Raw genomic sequence first — 27,275 nt, forward strand, 5'->3', positions numbered from 1 at the left:
GCTGTGTATCGCCACACTTGAAGGAGCTGAAATGAAACGCAACAAAAGTTTCCACAATCACTTTTTGCAGAATAATTAGGGAACTGAATGTCTTGGGCCTTGCCTGCTGGGGTTATGCAGTGCTTGGAATTGCCACATTCAATTATCAGTTGAATTTAATTTGGAGAGAGAGAGAATTGAAATAGGCCCTTCGGCCCACCAAGTCTATGCTGACCATCGATCACCCATTGGCATTGGTTCTATGTTATCCCACCTTCCTACCCCACCCCACCATATTTGGGGCAATTTACAGAAGCTAATTAGCCTACAAACCCGGATGTCTTTGTAATGTAATAAAACCCATGCAATCACGTAAAACATGCAAACTCCAGACAGACAGCACCCGAGGTCACGATCGAACCCAGGTCTCAGACGCTGTAAGGCAGCAGTTCTGTCAACTGCGCCATTGTGTTGAACCTGTATAATAGAAGCAGGTGTATGCCATTTGTTTCCTCATGCCTGTTCTGCCATTCAGTATGATTACATTGAACTTTTATTGCAGTCCCACCTATCTGCATTAACCCATGTCCCTTGATTTGCATAATAATATCTATAGATATCTGATATGATTTCTAAATGAGGGTTAACAGTTTAAGCAAATACCTTCCATTGTTGCAAGCCAACGGCCACATTATTTTCTTGATCAATTTTCAATTCTATTGCTGGAAGTGAAGAACTAAATAAGATTGCAGTGAGAGAAAAAAATTATTGGGAATTTCTACGCAGTCTTCTAAAGGTAATTAGTTAATACTCCTAAATAAAAATTAAAGTCTGTTTCATTCAATTCCCGATACAATCCACAGAGGAATCATCTACGAATACAGCATGATGTAAAGTATCATACAGTCAAAGAAAAGTACTGGAAATTATACTATTTGACCCGTCTACCAACCAAGTAAAAGATACCCAGTCTAATGCCACCTTCCAGGACCAGGTCCGTACTCCCGTAGGGCATAGATTTTTACACATCATGTTCCAACTCACAAAGCTTGCAACATGTATTCACTGAAAAGTTTCAATCGTCTTAAATGCCCATTTTATTTTAATAAAATAACTCATTGAGATATCAAGGTTTTCAGAGATATGTGAGGAGGAAGGGGGAGTATGGATTCTATTCCAAGCATCTATAGTTCAAATTCTAATGATCTATGAAAGTAATGTTTCAAATCCAATCATTTACATTTCATGTCCTCGTACTGATTTTGTTCTTCACTGCCCTCACTTCATAACTAGACTGACGTGGCTGTGTGCTAGTACTTGCTTTGTGTAAGTAGATTGTGTGATCAAGACTCGTTCCTGAGACTTGAGCACTTATCATATAGGTCAATGTAACGCATTGCTGCATTGTTGAAAAGTAATTTTTGGGGTGCTTAGTTAAAGTTGAGGAAGTGATAACTCTCACAGCTTATTGTAAATGATCCATAGTTTCAGCAAGAGTCCTCTGATGTTTGGGGTAATATTATTTTGTGATCAGTTTCAATGTTTGAGACTGCTGTGTATAAATGGGTCATTGGACTTATAAATTTACCAATATGAATATACTTTTAAAATAGTAAAGTTGACATTATGGGTTTTGCAGTGCCTTTTAAGGTTCTGCAAATTTGTGTAGAAACAAGATCCTTTTTTTCTTGCTTTAAATGTGCTGTTGAATGCAGGAGTCGCCCAGATCTTCCAATCGCCTGTCACTTAATTTGCTATCAGTTCCGCCCTGACCTTTTTTTGTCAATGATACGGGCTAGATGAACAACACCTCATTTCCATCTGGGCATGTTGCAGCTTCTCAGATAGGTTGAATTCCCATCTTTTGATGGAAATAACTGATTTATTTTGTGTACAGTGTACTATGTTTACATATTCTATTGTGCTGCAGCAAGTAAGAATGGCATTGTTCTATCTGGGATACATGACAATAAAACACTCTTCAACTGAGTTTAAGCTAATTTTATCTAACAAAATGCATGGTTTGTAAACAGGAACTCTTTCATACCTTTTGTATACCTTCTTCACAAAATAGAATGTAAGGAAATTATAGAGTAATTTATTCACGTGATAAATAATGGAAGCGTGTTTCATTTTTTTTAAATGTTCTATGTATTATAACTTATGAAATGCAGATAATTTCATCAGCTTTGACAATTATGCAGAATGTAGATTCATAATGCTTTATAGCACCGCTCAAACAGCCCAAATCAGTTACCACTGCTGCCAAACGGCATGGAGTGGAGGAATCCGCTGATACGTTTAAACTAAGCTTTCGATCGTAGATGCACACACTGCTGAAGTTTGAATGTTTGTTTTAATGTGATTTAATCTAGATAATGAGTAAAATTGCTATCAGTGACATCTTTCACAGATGCAAGTGTGCATTCAATCGCTCAAACTATTATACATTATGTATGTTGATGGATGAACTTGCGGTTTAGTTTTGTTTCAGGAACACTTTTAACTTGACTAAACCCTGTACCTCGGAAGATTCTACCCATTCTAAAAGCATGTAATGACACTGCAGTATTCACAGCTATGCTCACTGTCTGTTTATATCACAAACATCACACCACATACGAGCGAAACTCAGTGCGCGGCTGAATGTTTGGTCTTGTGACCTTGTTTGAAAATTACTTGGAATCGTGTGTGAATATTGGTTTCAGCCCAAGTGTGACGGCGCGGATCATCTAAATGTAACCCGCTTCAGGATTTGTAACGGTGAATGCCCTTCGAACCATGTTCCGGGACACTTTTGGTGTTTCCTCGACATTCCGGTCGCTGAGGTTACGGAGAGAGTTGCATGATTTGGAGGAACGAAGACGAGGTTTGTACAGACATAGACACACAACCGTTGCCAGCCAACGTCCAGTTGGGGAAACAAGACCACGGCCGAAGGTCAGCACCGATCCGTCTGTTCACGAGGCCCTGTTGAGCGGGGATTTGGACAAGATCGGGGACATCTTCCTGAGCAAAGATTCGGTCAACACGATCGTTGCGACAATCAGCCATGAACTGAGCTGGTCAGCAGAACTAGGTATGAACCTCACTTCAATGGTCCACACTTAACGCTTCATGGTGGAACGTTATGTAACTTTATGTTGCTCTTCCCAACAATGATTACACAGGAGCCAAGTGGCATGAAGGGCTTCCTTCTTCAAACTGCATTTCCTCTTCAGACTGGAACCCATCCTATATTATCTCCAGAGCTCAATCTGTACTTTCCCCTCTCTTCCCTGTTCTCTCGAATTCTTTCCTGGTCAGTTAGATGCCTTTTTAATTTTAGCTCATCCAATGCCCAGTAACTGAAGTTGAATATGCCACAAGGGAATCTTGGTTGTATCAGTTTCTTTGAGGCTAGAGATGATCTTCAGCTTTTCTTCCTAGTAAACTTTAAATATAACTGCTTTGGAGTTTTTGTCATTGAACCAAGGAAATCCACTCCACATTTAACCATGGTCCCCGAGCTGTGAAGGGTCTCCACCCATTCCGTCTCTCTCCAGAGACGCTGCCTGTCCCCACTGAGTTACTCCAGCATTTCGTGTCTATCTTTGGTGTAAACCTGTACCTAGAGTTCATTCCTACATTGTTGGACATTACCCTTGGCTTATTTGCAACATGGATAAAATCAGAAGCATCTTCACAAACACAAACTTTAGACTGAGAATTCTCTCTTCCCACCAATTATTATTTTAATTGCTTTTGATGTAATATTGATGAGTGGAGAGTGAATGATGCACCTGGAATCAAACAGGGAATTTCTGTTCTGTTTTACTATGATTGGAAAGCAGCACATCTGTGTCTTCAGCGTTTTAATATTCAGTAGTTTAACAACACTTTGTCAGCCTGCATGTTTTTTACCACAAGTTTTCATGAGCCATTGAAACTTGCTCAGCCTGCCAACATGTCTTCTGTTCCACCATTCCTATGATTATTAACACACAATGTGTCATGTAAATATATTTCTTTGATTTCTTGTTATGCCAACTATTAGTTCAAGTGCCTATTATCTACCATTGAATCCAACGACTGTTCTCCAGATAAAAGCACTAACATTCTTCACATTCCTTGGTGCATGATTGTTATGGGAGTTGTTTTCTTCTCCTTCTCCCTGTTCTACTCTATCTAATTGTTGTTTGTTTGCCACAGGACAGAAGAAAGAACTCAACATGCTATATCTGTTCTCGTTTTCTTCAAAGATGTTTGTTAGCCTGGTTTTCTAAATATTTTGATTTATAAATTCCATTTATCACTTAAATCTGCAGAAAACGATTTTCTGCAAAAGGCTGTGCACATATTTGAATAAGATCGAGGTTCTTCTTGCGTATGTCGCAAATCACAAGATTAAAGGTGAAACTATAGATACTGCAAGCGTTTTAAGCATGTGAAATCTATGTAGACAACATTCACTATGCTACCCACATCAATCTCCTATGTCATCTCCTGAAAAAAAAAACACAAACAAGTTACTAAGACATGACTTCTACAGATAAAGCCATGCTGACTGTCCCCAACTATCCCATTCTCTTCCAAATGTGACTAAATTCTGCCCTGAAGAAGCCTGGATTATCAGTTATTTATTTAACTTTTCTTACAAATGTTTTCTTACACTGTTTTCTTACAAATTTCAAAAGGCTCTTCCATTGTATGTACCATTATTAATGGCACATTTTTGCCAAGTGAATCTTTACAGAATTGCATTGTTCAAATCAAGGATAATGGTACATCTGTGTCACATGGAATTAAAAAGATTTGCTGCATTGGGTGGTAGTTTGAGTCAGAAATGCCACGTACAACATTGTAAAGATTGTGCAATCTGTTTTTGTGCTTCAGGTCTTTGGTCACTTACCTCCAAACAGAAACGAACAACGCCGCTCTATATCACTGCACAGCGAGGGCACACAGAGTGTCTGAAGCACTTACTGGGACATGGCGCTGATGTTAATGCAGAGCCTGGAGGAGCAACGGCTTTGCATGCTGCCTGTGCCAATGGGCACACTGAATGTGCCAAACTTCTGCTCAGAATTGGAGCTGATCCCAATGCAATCTCTGATGAAGGGTATGCTCCTCTGCACCTGTGCACCAGCCCACAGACCATTTTGTAAGTTCATTTCTTGCCAATGTGCAGCTATGTTGCAACCTATTCCAAGCAGAATAATTGTTCCTTCACTTAAATTTTCAAGGAGGGAATATAGGGAAATTCACAGCATTTAACATATAATCCATTATTGATACACCAAATAGTAGACATATTATTAACGTTTTAATTACTATATCATTTTTAGCACCTTAGATGGTGAGGACAGGTTTAAGGTGAAAGGGGAAAGATTTAATAGGAATTTGAGTGGTAACTTTTTCCACACAAAGGGTGGTGGGTGTATAGAATGAGCTGGCAAAAGAGGTAGTTGAGGCTGGGGTTATTGTAACATTAAATAAACAATTAGACAGGTACATGGATAGGACAGGTTTGGAGGGATATGGGCCAAACACAGCCAGGTGGGACTAGTGTAGATGGGACATGTTGGTCGGTGTGGTTGTCGCTGGTGCTGACTTCGGTGAATTCCATTGGTGACTACCTACATCAACCGGCGACAGGCACCGGCGACTGAATTGTCTTAAGTTGTCTTCAGTTGTTGCCGACAGGGTCGTACCTTGTCGTAGCTTGTCACGGGTGGTCGTAGGTTCTCGTAGGTGTGGTCGTAGGTGGACGTCCTAATGGGTCGCCGGTTGTCAGTAGCTTGCAGTAGCTTAACGTCAACAAGGTGGTAGGTTGTTGTGGACATTGTCGTAGACATTGTCGTGGGGGGGGGGGGGGGGGGGGGGGGGGGGGTCCAGTCACCGTTTCTTTGGCGACCTGCTACGATTATGACAGCCACGGCAGTCGCCAAAAAAATTGCCTAAGTGGGACAGGCCCATTATTACTCCAGCTTTTTGTGTCCAACTATAATCAATAATAACACAACAAGAGAAATTCAGAAATGCCATCATGATGCCAGATCAATGATACCTGTATAATCCTGGCCCCATAATATGCAGCCTAACACACTGAAACTTGGGCAGTTGAAGACACTTTAAGATTTCAATATGCGTTGGCTACATGAATAGGTTTTGACTATCTGTGAATGAATTTAAGTTGCAGAATAAATACATGTCTAAAATTACATTCTGTATCAACAGAATATTTGGGACGTTTAGTGTATGTGTCACTGGCTTGCTGTGTTCTTGCAGTTTGTCTCAGTTGACAGAACTAACAAAATATCAACCGTTTGCAGTTGCAATTGAGGAAATATGTAAGGTGGGGCTCATTTAGCTTTTTCATGGCTGTTTCAGGTGTGCTAAGCTCTTGCTGGAACATAATGCCAGAGTGAACATGCAGACCCGGGATAGACAGATCACTCCACTTCATGTTGCTGCAAAGCATGGTTTGGACGAGCACGTGGACCTTTACCTGAGCTACTGTGCCTACTGCCACAAGCAGAACCGCGAAGGAGAGACTGCACTCAATGCTGCCTGCTCTTATGTGGAGAAACGAGAGGCTTTTGGTAGATATTACAAAGTCTGCAAGATGCTGATCAGTAGTGGAGCTGACGTGAAAACTGCTGGGAAAAAGAAGCACACGCCGCTCCACAATGCCTGTGGGAATGGTCACCCTGGGATTGTGGATTTATTACTGATGCACGGTGCTTCTGTCAATGCTGAGAACTGTGCTGGCTACACACCAATGGACTGCATCTTACTGGCGGTTGAAGATCACTTGGACTATCACCCGGAGCAAATTGTCTTAATACTCCTGAACCACGGAGCAGCTCCAGTTAATCCCAAGGTATCAGCCTTTGCAATTATTATTTTGCACAATGCCAATGTGAGCTTCAAGGTTAGGGTTAGAGAACCAACAAACCTGGAAAGAAATCGCAACCTAACCCAGCTGTCAGCAAACTGGCCAATTTGGGTGCAACACTAATTTTACACTCCATTCATTAGACAGTAAAATTAGGAGAATATTTATTGATTAGTATGGGTGTCAGGGGTTATGGGGAGAGGGAATGAGAATGGGGTTAGGAGAGAGAGAGAGAGAGAGAGAGATCAGCCATGATTGAATGGCAGAGTAGACTTGATGGGTCGAATGGCCTAATTCTGTCCCTGTGATCTATGACCTTATGGGAATATGGTTGGTTTTATTACACCTGACACCCAAGGGATTTAGGTTTGCTAAATAAGTTAAATTATCATTACCGAGAGTCAGAACTGTACAGCACAGAAATAATCCCTCTGGCCCAACTAGCCCATGGCAACAAAGTTGTCTAATAGAGCTAGTCCCACGCCTGCCTCATCCTCTTTTTCTCTCCATGTAGCTGTCTAGGTATATTTTAAACATTGTAATTGTACCAGCCTCTACCACTTCTTCTAGCAACTCATTCTATGCTGTGTGTGTGAATAAGTTGCCCCTCTGGTCACTTTTTAATCTTTTCCCTCTCACCTTAAATGTATGAGATCTAGTTTTAGAATCTGTTACCTTGGGGCTATTAACCTAGTCTAAGCCCCTCATGATTTGTATAAACCTCTGTCGGCTCACCCTTCAGCTTCCTACGCTCCAGGAAAACTGGTCTCAACCTATCCAAGGTAGACACAAAATGCTGGAGTAACTCAGCGGGTGAGGCAGCATCTCTGGAGAGAAGGAATGGGTGAGCCCATCCAGCCTGTCTTTAAAAACTCAAACCCAGCAGACCTAGTAACATCTTCGTAAATCATTTTTGAACTCCATCCAGTTCAATATTTTTTCTCTAGCATGGCAGCAAGAACAACTACACACAATACTGGTGCTGTACATGGTTGGTACTTTAATGGTAGTGTAATTGTCATGCACTGTGCTGCAGAATTGTATGTCCTTTCCTTACAAAGTCGATTTGCTAGTTCTGGTAACATGCACTACTATTATTATAAACTATCACTGAGGAATATGTAACATTGTAAAGTTTGTCTCTCTTTTAGATACTCAAGCAATGCGCAATGTCTCCCCAGACAATGGAAGTTGTGTTAAATACCTACGAGTGCATCCCATTCTGCGACTCTTGGTTAGAAGCGGTGCCCCCAGAAGTGTGGCAAGTATGTGGAGGGAGAATAGTACATTATGGGTGACCAGAGAAAAGCATTTTAATAAAGTCAAAACAAATAACTTGTGCAGGAAGGAACTGCAGATGCTGGTCTACACCGCCAATAGACACAAAGTGCTGGAGAAACTCAGTGGGACAGGCAGTTTCTCTGAAGAGAAGGAATGGATGACGTTTCGGGTTAGTCCTTATCTCCAGAGATGTTGCCTGTCCCGTTGAGTTACTGCAGCATTTTGTGTCTATCTTCACATAAGATAACTGTTCTACAAGTTAAACTCCTTTTTAAAAAAGAAAACTGGAGGCCTAATTATATCTTCGAGATGGTCAGGTATTCTAGTACACATAATACACAATACAATTTATTTGTCACTTGAGCCTCATAGAGGCTCAAATGAAATGTTGTTTCTGCAGTCATACACACATGAAAAAAAAGACCCAAGACACAACACAGTTTACACAGACATCCATCACAGCGCATCTCCTCCTCGCTGTGATGGAAGGCAAAAAAACTTATCTCTCCCCTGCACTCCCCATTCCCATCCCAATGTCAGAGTCAAAGCCCCCGGTGGGCGATGGCAATTGTCCCGCGGCCATTAAAGCCACGCCGGGCGATGCAAGGCCACGCTCCGGGTCTTGTTGTTGGAGCCCCCGGTGGGCTCTAGCAAAGTCCCGCAGCCGTTGAAGCCGTGCCGGGCAGTGATGTAAGGCCCCACTCCAGGCACTCCTCGACCCCGCGACTCGGGCGGGTGAAGTCGCCGTTGAAGAAGTCTCGAAAAGCGGTCTCCCAGCAGGGACCCACAGGCTCCCGGTGTCACCGTCCACCAGACCTGCGGTTGGAGCCTCCGAATCCCCGGGGGTCGGGTCACAGCAGCGCGCCACCACAGCTCCACCCGCTCCGGACTCGGCCAGCTCCATGATGGTGAGTAGCTCCGCAGCTCCGCGACTGGAGCCCCAGGACGTTCCTGCTGGAGGCCGCTCCACGTTGCAGCCCCAACGACAACGGAGACCCGACAGGGAAAAGGTCGGGTTCTCCGTGCAAGGGAAAGATTTTAAAAGTTTCCCCCCCCACCCCCCGCCCCCTCAGACACACACACACACATACCCCATCAAAAAAATAATAAAAACTACAATAAATTACATAAAAACGGGACAAAAAATAACAAAAAGACAAACGGACTGCAGAGGCCGCAACGACGTGAGTCGCGCCGCTCACCGGATACTGCAGATGTCGGAGGAAGGAGGAGAACTTCTTCAAAGTAGGCATTCGTAGGTACAATATAGTAGGTACAATATGTAGTGTGTAAAAGTTAGATTTTTTTTTTGAAAACTACATCCTACAAGTTTGAGGATAATTGCTTTCAAATAGATCTTTACAGATGGGTTGCACTATAGCTAATGCTGTTGCTTCATAACTCCAGTGATCTGATTTGATCCTGACCTTGTGTGCTGTTTTTTGTGGAGTTTGCTCTTTCTCCCTGTAAATGGGTGATCAGACACACTTGTACTTTACACTAGTCTTTAATGAGAACACAGGGTTAAACACACATCAGCAGCCACTTTCTCCAGTCTGCTATTGTACCGCGCAGAAGGAGAAGAAGGCGTTATTATAATTGGTAACTAAGGCGTGGTTAGTGGTATTGAGGTAGCTATATTATTGGTTGCATGCATAAACCATCTACATCCTTCCCCTTAGAAAATCAAACATGGCATGGAACCATGGCAACAGAGTTAAACAAAATTAAACAAAATCGCCGTAACGAACAGGCGGCTTACTAACCCGACCCGAGCGCGTACGGACCATGCCTTCCCTCCCTTCACTGGAAAGAACAGAGGAGTCAGCGGGAGCTGGAGACGGCGAAGCCGCAGGGTAAACCGAGAACGGTAGGGGGGACCGACATGCAGGAGGGGTGAAAACGCGGTCGGCACAGGGCGACCCACGCAGAGGAGATCGCGGCACGCGAGGGGTCTGGGGCATGCAGGGGTCAGAAACCGGGACGGTTGTCGGTGGCTGGAACAGCAACGGCGGAGCGTATGGACCCTCAGGCGGCAGTCTCGGCTCGTTCACGGCAAGCAGATGCTGACGGCTCCTGCGATAAACAGTTCCATCAAAGTCAACCAGGTAGGAGCGGGGAGACTCGGCCACGCCAACCACTGTTGCGAGACGGGAATAGCCGCTGGCAGTCTGCAGCCGAACGACCTGTCCTGGCAGCAAAGGCTTAAGAGGTTTGCACGACCTGTCGTGGGACCGCCGTTGGACGTCATGTCTTTCCTGTATGCGCTTCTCGACGGAGGTTCCAACACTTGAGGCAGCAGCTTGTGTTGAGCAATGGGGATCGGTGGCCTGGTTGTCCTGGACAGCAGGCGCTGGGCAGGTGAACCCATGGTCGGGTCTCTGGAGATATTTCTGAGGTTCAGGAGGTCTAGGTTAAAATCAGAGTTTGTCAGGCGCGATTGCTCCATTAAAAGTGTGGCACTCCGGACAGCCCGCTCCGCAAGACCGTTGCTCTGCGGGTACTCCGGGCTACTGGTGAAATGGTGGAAGTTCCATTTGCTGGCGAATGCCTTGAACTCGTTGCTTGTGAACTGCCTGCCGTTGTCGGTCTGCAAACGGACCGGGTAGCCGAAAGTGGAGAAATGTCTTCGCAGCTTGCGGATAACCATCTCGGACGTGAGCGAAGTAAGAAGGTCCCCCTCGAACCAGTTTGAGTATGAGTCGGCCAGGACGAGATATTGCTTGCCACGCCATTCGAAGATGTCAGCAGCCAGCGAAGTCCAGGCCATGGCAGGCGCCGGTTGCTGTAAAAGTGGCTGCCGTAGCTGGTGGGGCACAAGGTTGTTGCAGGTAGAGCAGGACGAGATGCGGTCTCGGATGTACTTGGCCATGCCAGGCCAGTAGAATTGGCACTGAGCGTGGGCGATCGTCGCATCAGCCCCAGGGTGCCCGCTGTGGGCCACGTTGAAGTACTGGTCATACAGGGAGGAAGGGACCACGACCTTGTGACCCTTAACTATGATGCCGTCCTGGATCACCAGCTCGTTGCGGACCAGGAAGAAGGGTTGAACCTCAGCCGGTGCACTGGTGCGCTTGCTTGGCCAGCCACGTTTGATCACGGAAGAAAGTCGCTGCAGAGCGGGATCAGCAGCGGTGTGCTCGGCCAGGCACTGGAGCTGCTTAGTGGGAACAAAGTTAACGCCGAGCACAAGTAGATCCTCTTGTTCGTAGGGGTGGCGGTCGCAGGAAGCCCGTGGGACGCGAGAGAGAGTGTCGGCAACGTGCATCTCCGTGCCCTTCTTGTAGACTAGTTTAAAGTCAAAGCGCTGTAGCTGCAACATCATGCGCTGCAGCCTGGCAGGAGCAACATGGATCGGCTTGTTTAAAATGGTCACCAGCGGCTGGTGGTCAGTCTCGATCGTAAAACGGCTGCCAAAAAGGAAGTCCTTGAATTTGGAGCAGTTGAACAGATCGAGCAGCTCTTTTTCGATCTGAGCATACCGTTGTTCGGTGTCGGTCATGGTGCGGGAGGCGTACGAGACAGGATACAGCGATCCATCATCAGAGGACTGTACGCAGGCTGCACCGAGCCCAAACCTGGAGGCGTCGCAGGTGACAGTGATCGGGCGCCGTAGGTCGAAAAACCTTAGTGTCGGGGTGCTGATCAACTTGGACTTCAGACAGTCGAACGCCTGCTGGTGTTGCGGGAACCAGGACCAAGCGGTGACCTTTCTGGTCAGTTGCCGCAGGGACGAGCTCAGCTCGCTGAGATTGGGTATAAACTTCCCTAGGTAGTTCACCATACCCAGGAATCGTTGCAGACCGAGCACGTCGGTGGGAGCCGGCATCTCGGTGATTGCGGCAGCCTTCAATGGGTCGGGCTTTAGTCCGTCCGAAGTGAAGACATGCCCGACGTAAGTGACCTCCGAGACCCGGAACCTGCACTTTTTAGAGTTCAGCTTCAGGTTGATCCGCCGAGCCCGATCCAGGACGCGGCGGAGGTTCATATCGTGCTCGGCAACGTCCTTTCCATAAACCAGGATGTCATCCACGATGATGGCGCACGGCAGGCCGGAGAACAACTGTTCCATCGCCCTCTGAAACACCTCGCTTGCAGAATTGATGCCGAATGGCATCCGCAGAAACTTAAATCTGCCAAACGGTGTCGAGAACGTCGTCAGGTCGGAGGAGCCCTTGTCCAGTGTTATTTGCCAAAAGGAACTCTTCGCGTCGAGGACTGAGAAAATGGTGGCCTGTCCGACTTGGGCTGCAACGTCCTCCACGGTCCTCATGGGGTAGTGGGGGTGCCTGATTGCGAGGTTTAAATCCTTCGGGTTGATGCACACGCGTATTTCGTTTCTGTCCTTTTTCAGGGTGGCAACCATGGTGGAGACCCACTCGGTGGGCTCGCTGACCACCTCCAGCACTCCCATGGCGACCATGTCGTTCAACATCAACTCAACTTTGTCTTTCATGGCGTGGGACACTCTATGCGGTGCGCGGACCACGGCCGCCACCTTCGGGTCAATGGCAATTCTGTAGGTGATGGGCAGCTTGCCCAGCTCATCGTTAAACAGGTCTGGGTATTCCGATATCGGATCCAGCGAAATCAGCACTTTGTGGACCGTTCGGTCGAACGACACCAGTCCCAGGTCCTGGCATGCCTGGTTGCCCAACAGAGTCACACAGTCAGAGTTCAAAACATAAAACGTAAGGGCCCGCGATGTTTTCTTCAGCACGCAATTGAAGGTGGCCTTTCCCATCGGTCTCAGCACCTCGCCCCCGTAAGCATGAAGAGTGGAGCGGTCTGCAGTTAGGAGCTCATTGTTTCTAATCTTCTTGAACAGGCTTGTTGACATTACGTTGACCTTGGCACCCGTGTCGAGCTTAGCATGGAAACTGCAATTGTTGACAGTAACCAGGACAGTCGGATCGGGTAGTCGGCCAGGTGCGTGGAGGAGTGAGAACACATTCGCCTCCCCTTGAGAATTAATTGGATCAGAATCGTGGGCCGTGTCTAGCGAGGACTGGGAACCATACTGGTTATCAATTTGCATCAGCATGTTTAAGTTAGGTCTAGAAACCTGTGGAACTTTCCCACGGGAACGGCAAGCTGCAGAGAAATGATTTAACTTCTTACAAAAGTTGCAGGATTTGCCGTAGGCTGGGCACGGCGACTGCTTTTGATGCATGTAGTTGCAATTGGGGCACCCCGCCGGGACCGTAGCTGGCCCGTGGCACAAATTTTGTGTTATCCATCCGAGGACGCGGTCTGTTAAACCCGGGCAGATTGATCGATTTTGTGTCCGACCCCCGCTGACCGATCTGCGGGTCAACGACCTCAGCCATTCTGCAGGCGTGCATGGCCTCGCTCAAAGTCAGATCTGGTTTCCTGAGGAGCTCCGATCTTAACCTCTGATCTAGCATCCCCGTCACTAAAATGTCCCTGGTAAGCTGGTCTGTCATTGCACCGAAACGGCACCTTTGGGCTAGGTATCGCAGGTCAGCAATGAAACATTCAACAGGTTCCTCCGGCAGCTGCTTTCTGGTGAAAAAACGCGCCCTCTCTAAAATACGGTTCGAGGGCAGGTCGCAAATCTCCCTGAACTTGCGCAGCAGGCATACCGGGTCGTCAGCAGTCTCTAGAGGTATCTCAGATTCAGATTCAGATTCAGATTCAGATTCAATTTTAATTGTCATTGTCAGTGTACAGTACAGAGACAACGAAATGCATTTAGCATCTCCCTGGAAGAGCGACATAGCAAATGATTTGAATAAATAATAATAAGTGATAATAAGTGTCCGGGGGGTGGGGGGGTGATTGGCAGTCACCGAGGTACGTTGTTGAGTAGAGTGACAGTATCGTAGATCTGTACCTGATCATCGGGACCCAAGACCGGCGGGTCGTAGGTGAAGGTTCTTGCTCTCCTCATGGCATCGGGGCCAGCAAGGTTGAGAAGTAGAGAGGCTTTGACCGCATCGGGCTCGTTCCGATGTGCGATGTTGATGTAGTGGCTGAAGTCCAACTCGAAGGTAGCCCAGCGCTCTGCGATGTCAGAATCAAAGATGAGGGGCGCGGGCTTTCGGCACGAGGATGCCATGGTCAGTGAAAGCAAAACTCGGAGAAAGAAATAAAACTCAGAAAAATAAATAAAACCCGGGAAACAGGAGACGCGAGTCTTTTCCGACTGACACCATGTAAATGGATGATCAGACACACTTGTACTTTACACTAGTCTTTAATGAGAACACAGGGTTAAACACACATCAGCAGTCACTGTCTCCAGTCTGCTACTGTACCGCGCAGAAGGAGAAGAAGGCGTTATTATAATTGGTAACTAAGTGGTATTGAGGTAGCTATATTATTGGTTGCATGCATAAACCATCTACACTCCCTATGACCATGTGGGTTTTGGCTGGTTGCTGCGGTTTCCTCCCACCTGGTTGGTGAATTAGCCACTGGAAATTTCCCTTAATGTTGATAAGTGGCAACAAAAAAAAAGCAAATGCTGTTAAAGGGCTTTTGAGAGTAATTAATTTACTGAGCTACTGAGGGAAGAGGATGAGAATGCTCTGAGAGCTAGCATGGACCTGCCAGACTGAATGGCTTCCATCTGTGCCATAAATAATAATGTAATATGATACATAGCATAGAAACATAGAAAATAGGTGCAGGAGTAGGCCATTCGGCCCTTCGATCCTGCACCGTCATGGCTGATCATCCAACTCAGTATCCCGTACCTGCCTTCTCTCCATACCCCCTGATTCCTTTAGCCACAAGGGCCACATCTAACTCCCTCTTAAATATAGCCAATGAACTGGCCTCAACTACCTTCTGTGGCAGAGAGTTCCAGAGATTCACCACAAAGGATTTCCCCTTTATCCTTAAACGGTGACCCCATGTCCTGGACTTCCCCAACATCGGGAACAATCTTCCTGCATCTAGCCTGTCCAACCCCTTAAGAATTTTGTAAGTTTCTATAAGATCCCCCCTCAATCTTCTAAATTCTAGCGAGTACAAGCTGAGTCTATCCAGTCTTTCTTCATATGAAAGTCCTGACATCCCAGGAATCAGTCTGGTGAACCTTCTCTGTACTCCCTCTATGGCAATAATGTCCTTCCTCAGATTTGGAGACCAAAACTGTACGCAATACTCCAGGTGTGGTCTCACCAAGACCCTGTACAACTGCAGTAGAACCTCCGTGCTCCTATACTCAGATCCTTTTGCTATGAATGCTAACATACCATTCGCTTTCTTCACTGCCTGCTGCACCTGAATGCCTACTTTCAATGACTGGTGTACCATGACACCCAGGTCTCGTTGCATCTCCCCTTTTCCTAATCGGCCACCATTTAGATAAAAGTCTACTTTCCTGTTTTTGCCACCAAAGTGGATAACCTCACATTTATCCACATTATACTGCATCTGCCATGCATTTGCCCACTCACCCAGCCTATCCAAGTCACCTTGCAGCCTCCTAGCATCCTCCTCACAGCTAACACTGCCCCCCAGCTTCGTGTCATCCGCAAACTTGGAGATGTTGCATTCAATTCCCTCGTCCAAATCATTAATATATATTGTAAATAGCTGGGGTCCCAGCACTGAGCCTTGCGGTACCCCACTAGTCACCGCCTGCCATTCTGAAAAGGACCTGTTTACTCCTACTCTTTGCTTCCTGTTTTCCAGCCAGTTCTCTATCCACATCAATACTGAACCCCCAATACCGTGTGCTTTAAGTTTGTATACTAATCTCTTATGTGGGACCTTGTCGAAAGCCTTCTGAAAGTCCAGATATAACATATCCACTGGTTCTCCCTTATCCACTCTACTAGTTACATCCTCGAAAAATTCTATAAGATTCGTCAGACATGATTTACCTTTTTAAAAAGTGGGGTTACATTAGCAAAAAATGGGGTTACATAGCAAAATATATAGAAATGTATATATCGGAGAATAGAGAAACCCAGCTGAACAAGATAAATATTCTAAAGTTAGGCACAAAATGCTGGAGCAACTTAGCAGCATCCCTGGAGGAAAAGGATTGAAAAAGAAAAGGACCTATTATTTTCTTCCAGAGATGCCACCTGACCCGCTGAGTTACTCCAGCACTTTGTGTCTATCTATGGTATAAATAAGCTTTTGCAGTTCTTTGTTTTTAAAAATATATATTCTGCTAGATTCACAACATTTCTGGGGGGGTTTCTGTTGATAAATTTTATACAAGTTTCCAGAATCAGGAAATCAGCTAAGTATAATTGTTTAATGACAAAAATGGACGAGGTTAAAATACGATGACAACATGGTATGAATGAAAAGGGTACACCCGCCCCGTGTTATGTAGCTCCACCCTCATGTTGAGTGGGATAAATTCAGGACAGACGTGGCAGCTCAAAACTGAGTTTCCTTGAAGCCCCATGGATCATCAGTATTGGTTGAGTTGTATTCTTCAGTCTATATCCACTACAATCAAACCAACCCTGATTTAATCCAGAGTGCAGATAGTCACATCAGGATCAGCATAAGATGTATTTAGATTGAGAACAACCGGGCTAAGCGACAAAACACACTAAACTATAAAAGCAAAATGAAATAGACACTAAATGATTCCACAATCTTTGATTAGATCTAAGCTCTGCTAACCAACCACATCTGTTTTTGAATGATGAGGAAGATTTCATTAGGGAAGTGGGTAGCTCCAAGAACATCCACAATGATGATGGAGCTCAGCATGCAGGTGCCCTGGGATAGATATGAAGCTTTTGCAATGATATTTAACTAGAATTGCCTTGTGGATGATCCAATTCAATCTCTTCATGAAATTCCTACTATCTCAGAAGTCATGCTTATGCCATCAATTCATTCCTTGTAATATTATAAACCAACGGAGAGCACGGTGCCGCAAATGCTATAGAGCCAATTGCCTCACATCAGAGGAGGGGAAGCTATCGGAGAGGATTCTTTGGAATAGGATTTACTAGTGGACGAGAATTAGCTAATTAGAGATAGTCAGCATGGCTTTGTGCAAGGCAGGTCATGTCTAACAAGCTTGATTGTATTTTGAAGAGGTAATGAGACCAGCAGATATTGTCCACGTGGACTTTAGTAAGGCATTTGACTAGGTCTCTTGAGGCAGGCTGATCCGGGATATTAAGATGCATGATATCCACGATGATTTGGTAGTTTGGATTGAGAAATGGCTTACCCATAGAAGACAGAAGGTAGTGGTGGAAAAGTATTGTTATGGATGGTGGTCTGTGACCTGTGGTGTTCTGCTGAGATCAGTGCTGGGTTCTCTTGTGGAGGCCAAGTCAGTGGATATTTTTAAGGCAGAGATAGATAGATTCTTGATTAGTACAAGTGTCAGAGGTTATGGTGAGAAGGCAGGAGAATGGGGTAAGGAGGGAGAGAGATCAGCCATGATTGAATGGCAGCGTAGACTTGATGGCTAAAGCAACAAAGAAGTTTTTTCAAAGCTAAAAAATGGTCAATTTCTGAGTGGCCAAGTCAATCACCCAATCTGAACCAAATTGAGCATGTCTTTTCTATGCTAAAGAGAAAACTGAAGGGGACGTCCCCAAAACAAGCATAAGCTAAAGATGGCTGTAGAGAGAGAAGACATCACCAAAGAAGATGCCCAGCAACTGGTGATGTCCATGAATCGCAGACTTAAGCAGTCATTGCATGCAAATGATATGCAACAAAATACTAAACATGACTACTTTCATTTACATGACATTGCTGTGTCCCAAACATTATGGTGCCCTGAAATGGGGGGGGGACTATGTATAGACGCTGCTGTAATTTCTACATGGTGAAACCAAAATGTATAAAAGTGGCCTTTATTAAAATCTGACAAAGTGCACTTTAAGCACATGTGATTTTTTTTTTCTGTTACAAATCTCAATTGTGGAGTACAGAGGCAAATAAATAAATGATGGGTCTTTGTCACAAACATTATGAAGGGCACTGTGTAAGCACCATGTATGTCAAACTCCCTGTACACAGGCAGTGCTAAAGACATCTGACAAATAATGATTCCTCCCGGTGACAGCAGCGCCTACAGGCATCTTTGCTCACCACAACACTGCAGTCAAATCCTCGTATGTCCTCACTGCTTCATTCCTGATATTCTTTGACAGTTCAACATACTGTCACTACCAATCTCCTATGAACCAAAAAAAGGTACTGTAATGTTCATAATTACAAGAAAGATTTCAATATTACTTCAAATATATGGTATCACATACTCTCCAGCACTGTTTTTTTCCATATTCAATAATCACTTCATTTCACATTGAGAGCAGTCCATTTAATTTGGAATTTACTCTACTACTAATGCATCACATTTGTATCTGAACATGGCAGTTTAAAGTAATTGTGCCAAAATAGTATTTATCTGAATTTATTCTCTAATGAGTAGTAAATGGAGCCAAACATTATAACAGGCAGTGCAGTATTTTACTAATGCTTTTATTTATGATCAAATAGGCAGTGTTTCAAACATAGAAATGTCAGAGTGAGGCCAAACGCAAATTGGAGGAGCAGCACGTCATATTTCATTAGGCCACCTTACAGCCCAGTGGTGTAAACTTCAAGTAACCCTTACCTTCCTTCTTCAATATGCTGAAACATTTTCCTCAACCTATTTTTGGTCGGAATGGGTCTTTTTCACTCGTAGTTGGGTTGCTATTTACTTATAGGCAGTCGAGGGCAGCCGTAGGCATTTTCCTTCGCTGACAGAGCATTTTGATTGGCTCATTGGAGTTTTCACGACCAAGGATAACCTACTGGTAGGTAAAATGCCCGCTAAAGTTTATTATACGTCTTAAAATTGTCCCCTTCTTTCCCCCCCCACACTCCAAAGGACTTATGGTACTCTGTGGCAGCCATTTACCTTCCTCTTCATCGCTCAGACAGCGCTCCTCCGATAACCCTGGGTGTGTGTGTGTGTGTGTGTGTGTGTGTGTGTGTCTGTGTCTGTGTGTGTGTATGTGTGTGTGTGTGTGTGTGTGTGTTAGATGCAGCTTGCGGTTCGGTTGATCCAGCTCGCGGTTTCAACGCGGCCGGTTGATCCAGCTCGAGGCTCTCCAGGCAAGTGCCCTCGAGCTTGAAGCACTCTTCTGGACTCGCGGATTAGGTCGCCCAAGTGCGACAGGCCCTTTACGATTTCACTAATTCATCTTGGCAAACTAAAGATGTATTCAGTTTCACTTCTGACATTAGAGATCTTCTTTCGATTGGATTAAGTGTGGTTTTCAATTTCTGAATAGCAAAAGTTTGTAATCATCTATGCGAAAGATTGCCTGTCTAATCTGAGCAATTTGAGGTCAAAGGGTATTTTTATATGAAACTTTCCTCATGGAGAGAAATAGGTGGACAGAGTCCATTATTATGCTAAATTGATTGGTACTTTTCCTTTCAAGAGACTGAACTCGCAGGTGCCATAACATATGCATTTTAATATTTTTTATAAGGACAAGTTTAATTTACATTTAATTTTTAATATTACATATTGCCTATCCACAATTATCATTACACTCGGTCCCAAGATGCTTATAACATAATTTATCGAAAAGTTATAATGCATTGATAAGCCATGCATGAATTAATATTTCCCTTTCTAAGCAGAATTGCAATAGCTCTGTTGCTCTGACAGAGGTCGGCTAATTCACCAACGACTGGAGGTGAAACCTGGGACTCGGTGAGATAGTTCTGGGTAACCCTTTGACAAAATGCTTTAAAAATGAGAACAAGGAGGTTTAAAAATATATTGGCATTTTTTTGGCAAATGTCAGATTGTCTTGTGTGTCTTAAAATGAGTAACAGTGTGTCACATTCCGTATCAACAATTCCATATCACATGCAAATAAGGTGCCTGACACATGTTTTAGGATTCTGGGTCGGTGGAGAGGAAATCAAGCAAATATGTGGGCAAACCCTGTGTACTAAATGTAGACTGCTGAAGCACAATGTACCCTTTTGACCACACTGGCTTCTACCAAACCCAAAGTTCACCAAAACTAATTGCATAAACACTTCACCACTGATCCCCCTAAAATAAACTCGCGTAACTCACCTTTGTAGATGCAAAATAATTATTAGAGAAATCTGAAGACAGAGGTTTGAATAATATGTAGGAAGAAACTGCAGGTGCTGGTTTACACCGACGATGTATACAAAATGCTGGAGTGACTCAGTGGGACAGGCAGCATCTTTGGATAGAAGGAATGGGTAACGTTTCGAGTCGAGACCCTTCTTACGCGAGACGTCACCCATAATATAATAATAATAATAATATATCTTTTATTGTCATTGCACGTCAGTGCAACGAGATTTAGTGTGCAGCTCCACTGATGTCCAGGAAAGGTAAATAAATACAATACATAAATAAACAAGCTGAATTAATTGACGTGACCATCTGAGGGAGACTGTCCAAAGGGGGTGGGTGGGGGGGCACTCATTAGGGCCGGTTCAGAGCCGCTATAGCTCTTGGGATGAAACTGTTCCTGAGTCTGGAGGTTCGGGCGTAGAAGGCCTTGTAACGTCTGCCAGAGGGAAGTAGTTGAAACAGACCGTGGCAGGGGTGTGATGAGTCCTTATGGATGCTGAGGGCCTTCCTGAGGCACCGCGTGTGGTAGATGCCCTCCAAGGCTGGTAGCTCTGTCCCGATGATCCTCTGCGCTCTGTTGACGACGCGCTGAAGAGCTCTCCTCTCCGCCTCCGTGCAGCTGAGATACCACACAGAGATGCCATACGTTAGTATGCTCTCTGTGGTGCAGCGGTAGAACGTTGTCAGCAGCTGTTGGGGCAGACCAGTCTTTTTTAATGTCCTCAGGAAGAACAGTCGTTGCTGTGCCTTCTTGACCAGCGCGGCGGTGTTTGTGGACCATGTGAGGTCTTCTGAAATGTGAGTGCCCAGAAACTTAAAGCTGGACACTCTCTCCACACTTTCCCCATAAATGGAGATTGGGTCGTATTCTCCAGAATGGGACCTCCTGAAGTCAATGATCAGCTCCTTGGTCTTGGAGGTGTTTAGTGCCAAGTTGTTATTGGCGCACCAGTCCGCCAGGTTCTGCACCTCCGCTCTGTATTTTGTTTCATCACCGTTGGTGATCAGCCCAATCACTGTTGTGTCGTCTGCAAACTTCACGATGGTGTTGGTGTCGAATGCAGGGACACAGTCGTGAGTGAAGAGGGAGTAGAGCATGGGGCTTAGTACACAACCCTGTGGTGTGCCGGTGCTCAGGGTGATGGTGGAGGACAGGTGCGGGCCCAGTCTCACTGCCTGCGGTCGCTCCATGAGAAAATTCCTTCTATCCAGAGATGCTGCCTGTCCCGCTAAGTTACTCCAGCATTGTGAGTCTATTTTCGGTTAGAATAATACTGTATGTTGACACTTGCAAGATTAAAGGAATCTGGCATAAAAACAGAAAATACTGAGAAGCTGCAGCAGAGCAGACAAGCATCACTGTCGAGCAAAACCTAGATTGCATTTTAAGACCTTTCATAAGAATTAAAGTGTTCAGTTTATCTGTCAACTTTACAGATCTCTTGGGAGCTGTTTGAGATGCCAATTTAATTATCCTTGTCTCACCTTGAGTACCTTTTCGAATTTTTACTACAAAACTTTCTAAATGGAGGGAAAGTAGATACACAATCCGTAAAATCGATCTTAGTTTGTTTTAATCTCCCTCGAGCTTCTGCTTGAGCTAATGTATGCTTCATGTAGTTCTAATTTTATGTCAGGTTTCCAACATTTTCAGTTTTTATTCTAAATGATAAAAGCTGGAACTGTTTTAACCACAACTGGCTAAAATGACTGTGGCTATAAACTGATAGAAAGGACTTAGTCAAATATTTGAAAAGGAAAAAAATACAAATTGACACAGGCATAAGCCAGCAAATGAAATCAAATAGTTCAACACAATAGTTCATTAATCACAATGGGATACATTTTAAGACTTTGGAGATATAGCGTGGAAACTGGCCTTTTGGCCCACTGAGACCATGCCGACCAGCGATCACCTGCACACCACACCATCCTACACACTAGGGACAATTTACAATTTTACCAAAGCCAATTAACCTACCAACCTGTACGTCTTTTGAGTGTGGGAGGAAAGGGGAGCACCCGGAAAAAAACCTCACATGGTCACAAGGAGAACGTACAAACTCCGTACAGACAGCACCCGTAGTCAGGATTGAACCAGGGTCTCCGGCGCTGTAAGGCAACAACACTACTGCTGCGCCTCTGTTCTGCTCCATTTTCATAATTGCATTGTTTCCAATATCCCCAAATTATCTGAACATTCAAGGTTCACCGAATTAGGTATGATACAGACCAATCTGCTTTCTTTCAGGAACACGAGGCTTTCTACGAATCCATTGTACAAATGACCAACAAACCACGTTCTCTTCAACATCTTGCACGCTGTGCTTTAAGGAAGTATCTTGGAACTCAATGCCATTCGGTCATACCACAGTTACCACTTCCAAGTAGTTTCAAGGAGTTTTTACTGTTGAAATGTGAAGGTGGTTTCAAATGAAAAGATAATAATAAAAGTTGAAATTTCTGGAAAGGCACAGATTTTTGCATCACCATATTTTATTACATGGTTTCGCCCACTGGATTAGAAACAAAAATGCTATGAAGTGACTTATCCAGGATGAGTTTGGTGCTTCCTATCTTTTTTTTTGCCTGCTAATTTGCACTCCTTGCAATCTCCTTTATTTGGTACAATTAAATGAACAAAGCCAAAGGGATTACCCTAAAATTGCAGGAAATCGTATTAAATAATGTTGTTGTTTGCTATTACGTATTTGAAACTTGTGTTTTCAATGAATATGTGTTTTATTTAAGTTATTGGTACACTAGATGGATCTTGCAGATTTTATTTTCCATACTGTAGTTTAATAATTTAACCTGAACTTCAGTTCCTGCTGCCTCACAGTTCCAAGAACCTGGGTTTTCTAGTGCTGTCTAATTGGAGTTTGCATGTTCTCTCCCTGACTGCTTGGGTTTTCACGGAGTTCTTTGTTTTTCTTGCTCATTACAAAAATGTGTTTGAAGGTTAATAACAATTGTAAATTACCCCTTACTGTACAACAGTGAAATAATATTTTTGGAATCGCTAATGAACACAGCCACAAATTACTTTTTAATGCTATTTGCCAAAATTGTTTTGGCTCATCACCACTACTGTTACCCTGTTCAAATGAGAGTACTAAAATGCCTATGAAAGTGTTATAACAATAAAATAAAAAATATTTTCAGACCTTTTAAGTCCTATTGGGAACTATATTATTTCTACATGCAGTGATTGGTAGTAATTTGAAATAATTTTCTACAAATAGAAATTGATACTCAATTAATGTTTTTCAAATTATAGAGGAATGTTAGGTATATAAATTTACCAACAATCTAATGTCCCTATTCCAAGGAATGCCAATGTCATTGATAATCAGTGCAAGCACTTAATTACAACTTCAAATATTCTTAAATAAGCACCTGCAAATAATCTGTATGCATTACCACCTAGATAGTGTAGGAAGGAACTGCGATGCTGGTTTAAAATGAAGATAGACACCAAAAAGCTGGAGTAACTCAGCGGGACAGACGGCATCTCTGGAGAAGAGGGATAGGTGACGTTTTGGGCCAAGACCCTTCTTCAGACGGTCTGAAGGATATCGATCCAAAATGTCACCTATTCCTTTTCTCTCGAGATGCTGTCTGACCTCAGGGCTGCCAACATTGGGTGAGAGTTGAGAGTGAGAAATGGCGAGGGAGCGTAGCGACCGAGGGGGGGAGGGTGTGGGAGGGGCTGTTCCCCCTCCCATTGTAGGCTCCGGAGGCGGCACTCACCCGGTCCGCTCCTGGCTTCGGGCCGGGGTTAAAACTCCATGGGGTGTGGACAGAGCGGTCGACGGACATAGAGCCGCCGGAGGTGAGGGTGGGAGGTGTGTGCCGTGCCTCAGGGAGGATGGGGGAGGGGGGTTGGTGCTGGTAGTTTGATAGCCCTGCTTTAAACCCTCTAGTGCTTGAATCACATATCCTGGGAAAAAGACTATGCATTCACCTGATATTCACCTCATGGTTTTTACTCACCTCTAAAACAATTTTTGCTTTATTTTGAACTTTCAGCACCCGCAGATATTTGAGTGTGAGAAATTTTGTGATCAGCGTGAGAGCATGAGAATTTTGTGAAATGCATGAGTCTCACGCTCAATGCGTGAGAGTTGGCAGCCCTGTTAATAATGCAAAAATTTTATGCAAGTTCCAATTGTTTGGACAAAAATCACTTATTACTGCTTTATAACAGTTAAGTTACTTTAAGACCATTTCAGAAATGATGGCACTCAACAAACAATCAACTAACAAATTAAAACAAACTAAAAAAAAATAACATGTTCCCTTTCCTGACTCGACCTCATAAGTACTTTAACGCTGTTAACAGAGTAAAGGGATATTAATCTCAAGAATCAAAATGGGGAAAGTGGGGGCAATTTTGCTTAAATAGTCATTCTAAGCCTATTCAGATCTTCATAGAGTCAGAGTTATTCAACATGTACGTGGCTGGCCCAATTTGTCCATAATGATCAAGTTGGCATTCTGCGTGCCCAGGGACTGGCTGCCATTCCCAGATCAGCTCGCGTCCCAGGGACTGGCTGCAGTTCTCAGGTCGGCACGCCTGCCCCGACTCTGCGAAAACGAATTGAAAAAAAACGTTGTTGTTCGGGTTACGGGCCGGATTCAGCCCGTGTGCCGTAGGTTGCCGAACCCTGTCCTAGATGTTTGGCCTCATTGTGGTCCTCCCCATGTTTTACAACCGATTCACCTGGTTAGTTTTATCTCCAGCTGCTTCATGTTGTCGGCGGCTACACATCCAACCAAGAAAGAAGAGAAGAGAAGAGATGCGACGTCACTCACAGCCGCCAACTGACGCGCTTCCCCAGACTGCACAGATCGTTGTGATATGGCGCAAAAAGACAAACGGTGCAGGGACTGAAGACAGCGTGAGAATTCTGTCATCAGCGTGAGAATTGGCTGAAATGCGTGACTCTCACGCTCAAAGCGTGAGAGTTGGCTGAAATGCGTGACTCTCACGCTCAAAGCGTGAGAGTTGGCAACCCTGTCTAAGGCCAGGATGTGACAACAGACGCACAGGGAGACACATACACAAAGGAAAACACACACACACACACACACACAGGGAGACAGACAGACACACACACCGACACAGGGAGACAAACACACACACACACAGGGAGACAGACACATACACACACACACACACAGGGAGACAGACACATACACACACACACACACACACAGGGAGACAGACACATACACACACACACACAGGGAGACAAACACACACACACACACAGGGAGACAGACACATACACACACACACACAGGGAGACAGACACATACACACACACACACACACAGGGAGACAGACACACACACGGGGAGACACACGGATACACACACACGGTGTAGCGTGGATTGGCGGCGCTGGCGCCGCCGTGTGAATTGGAGGGCAGGAGGGAGGGACGGAGGGAGCGAGGTTGCCGCGGCAGCCAGAAGCGCAGCGCTCGCAGACGGCACACAAAAGCGCTGGCACCCGCTGCCCGGGACCGACGCGTTTCCCCAATCCGTGCAGATCGCTGTCATGTGGCGCAAAGAGACAAACTGTGCAGCAAAGATCCTATAGCTCCGCTATAGGATCTTTGCTGTGCAGGGACTGAAGACAGCGTGAGAATTCTGTCTTCATCGTGAGGGCGTGAGAATTGGTTTAAATGCGTGAGTGTCACGCTCAAAGCGTGAGAGTTGGCAGCCCTGCTGACCTGCTGAGTTACTCCAGCTTTTTGAGTCTATATACCATCTGGATAGTATTTAACTATGAACTACCTTTCCATGGAAATATAGAAAATAGGTGCAGGAGGCCATTCGGCCCTACGAGCCAGCACCGCCATTCATTGTGATCATGGCTGATCGTCCCCAATCAATAACCCGTGCCTGCCTTCTCCCCATATCCCTTGATTCCACTAACTCCTAGAGCTCTATCTAACTCTCTCTTAAATCCATCCAGTGATTTGGCCTCCACTGCCCTCTGTGGCAGGGAATTCCACAAATTCACAACTCTCTGGGTGAAAACGTTTTTTCTCACCTCAGTCTTAAATGGCCTCCCCTTTATTCTAAGACTGTGGCCCCTGGTTCTGGACTCGCCCAACATTGGGGACATTTTTCCTGCATCTAGCTTGTCCAGTCCTTTTATAATTTTATATGTTTCTATAAGATCCCGCTCATCCTTCTAAACTCCAGTGAATACAAGCCTGGTCTATTCAATCTTTCCTCATATGACAGTCCCGCCATCCCAGGGATCAATCTTGTGAACCTCCGCTGCACTGCCTCAATCACAAGGATGTCCTTCCTCAAATTAGGAGACCAAAACTGTACGCAATACTCCAGATCTGGTCTTACCAGAGCCCTATACAACTGCAGAAGAACCTCTCTATTCCTATACTGAAATCCTCTTGTTATGAAGGCCAACATTCCTTTAGCTTTCTTCACTGCCTGCTGTACCTGCACCATCTCAAGTTATTAATTTTTTTAAATAAATTAGATATGACAGTCTCACATATGGTGATTGAATCAAAAGATGAATGTAGGATTATTAGTGTCCTCCCTAACTCCTGCCCCAAAACCTCCTCGTTTGCCCCAACCTATCTAACTGTATTCCTCCAACAATGACTTCTATTTTGCTTTTGTTACCGCTACAATGTTTCATGTTATGTAACCATCTATAGCGTCACCTTTTATATTCCACAGTAACCTTTTGATGTGACACCTCATCAATTGCCTTCTGGAAACCAATGTATGAAACATCCATTATTTCCCTTCATCTACAGTTGTGAGTTCCTTCAAAAACTCTTAACAACTTAGTCAAATGTGATGCCCTTTCCACTAAAGCATCTTTACTTTACCTGATTATCATGATTTTATTGAGTACGGACTCTCCCCGTCTTACTATGTAGGAAGGAACGGCAGATGCTGGTTTAAACCGAAGATAAACACAAAATGCTGGAGTAACTCAGCGGGACAGGCAGCATCTCCAGAGAGAAGGAATGAGTGACGTTTCGGGTCGAC

At 44.7% G+C, this 27,275-nt stretch overlaps 1 protein-coding gene across 1 annotated transcript; it reads left to right on the forward strand.

Annotated features, from left to right (window-relative positions):
- Positions 1-2,623: 2,623 nt before the first annotated feature.
- On the forward strand, positions 2,624-23,403 carry asb16 (ankyrin repeat and SOCS box containing 16). Its single transcript, XM_033035353.1, has 5 exons — positions 2,624-3,058; positions 4,855-5,122; positions 6,352-6,844; positions 8,011-8,124; positions 22,483-23,403. The coding sequence occupies exons 1-5, from the start codon at positions 2,761-2,763 to the stop codon at positions 22,666-22,668; spliced, it is 1,359 nt and encodes a 452-aa protein (XP_032891244.1). The 5' UTR covers positions 2,624-2,760; the 3' UTR covers positions 22,669-23,403.
- The last annotated feature ends 3,872 nt before the right edge of the window (positions 23,404-27,275 follow it).

This window comes from Amblyraja radiata, chromosome 16 (genome assembly GCF_010909765.2).
Source record: "Amblyraja radiata isolate CabotCenter1 chromosome 16, sAmbRad1.1.pri, whole genome shotgun sequence".
Taxonomy (NCBI): Eukaryota; Metazoa; Chordata; class Chondrichthyes; order Rajiformes; family Rajidae; genus Amblyraja; species Amblyraja radiata.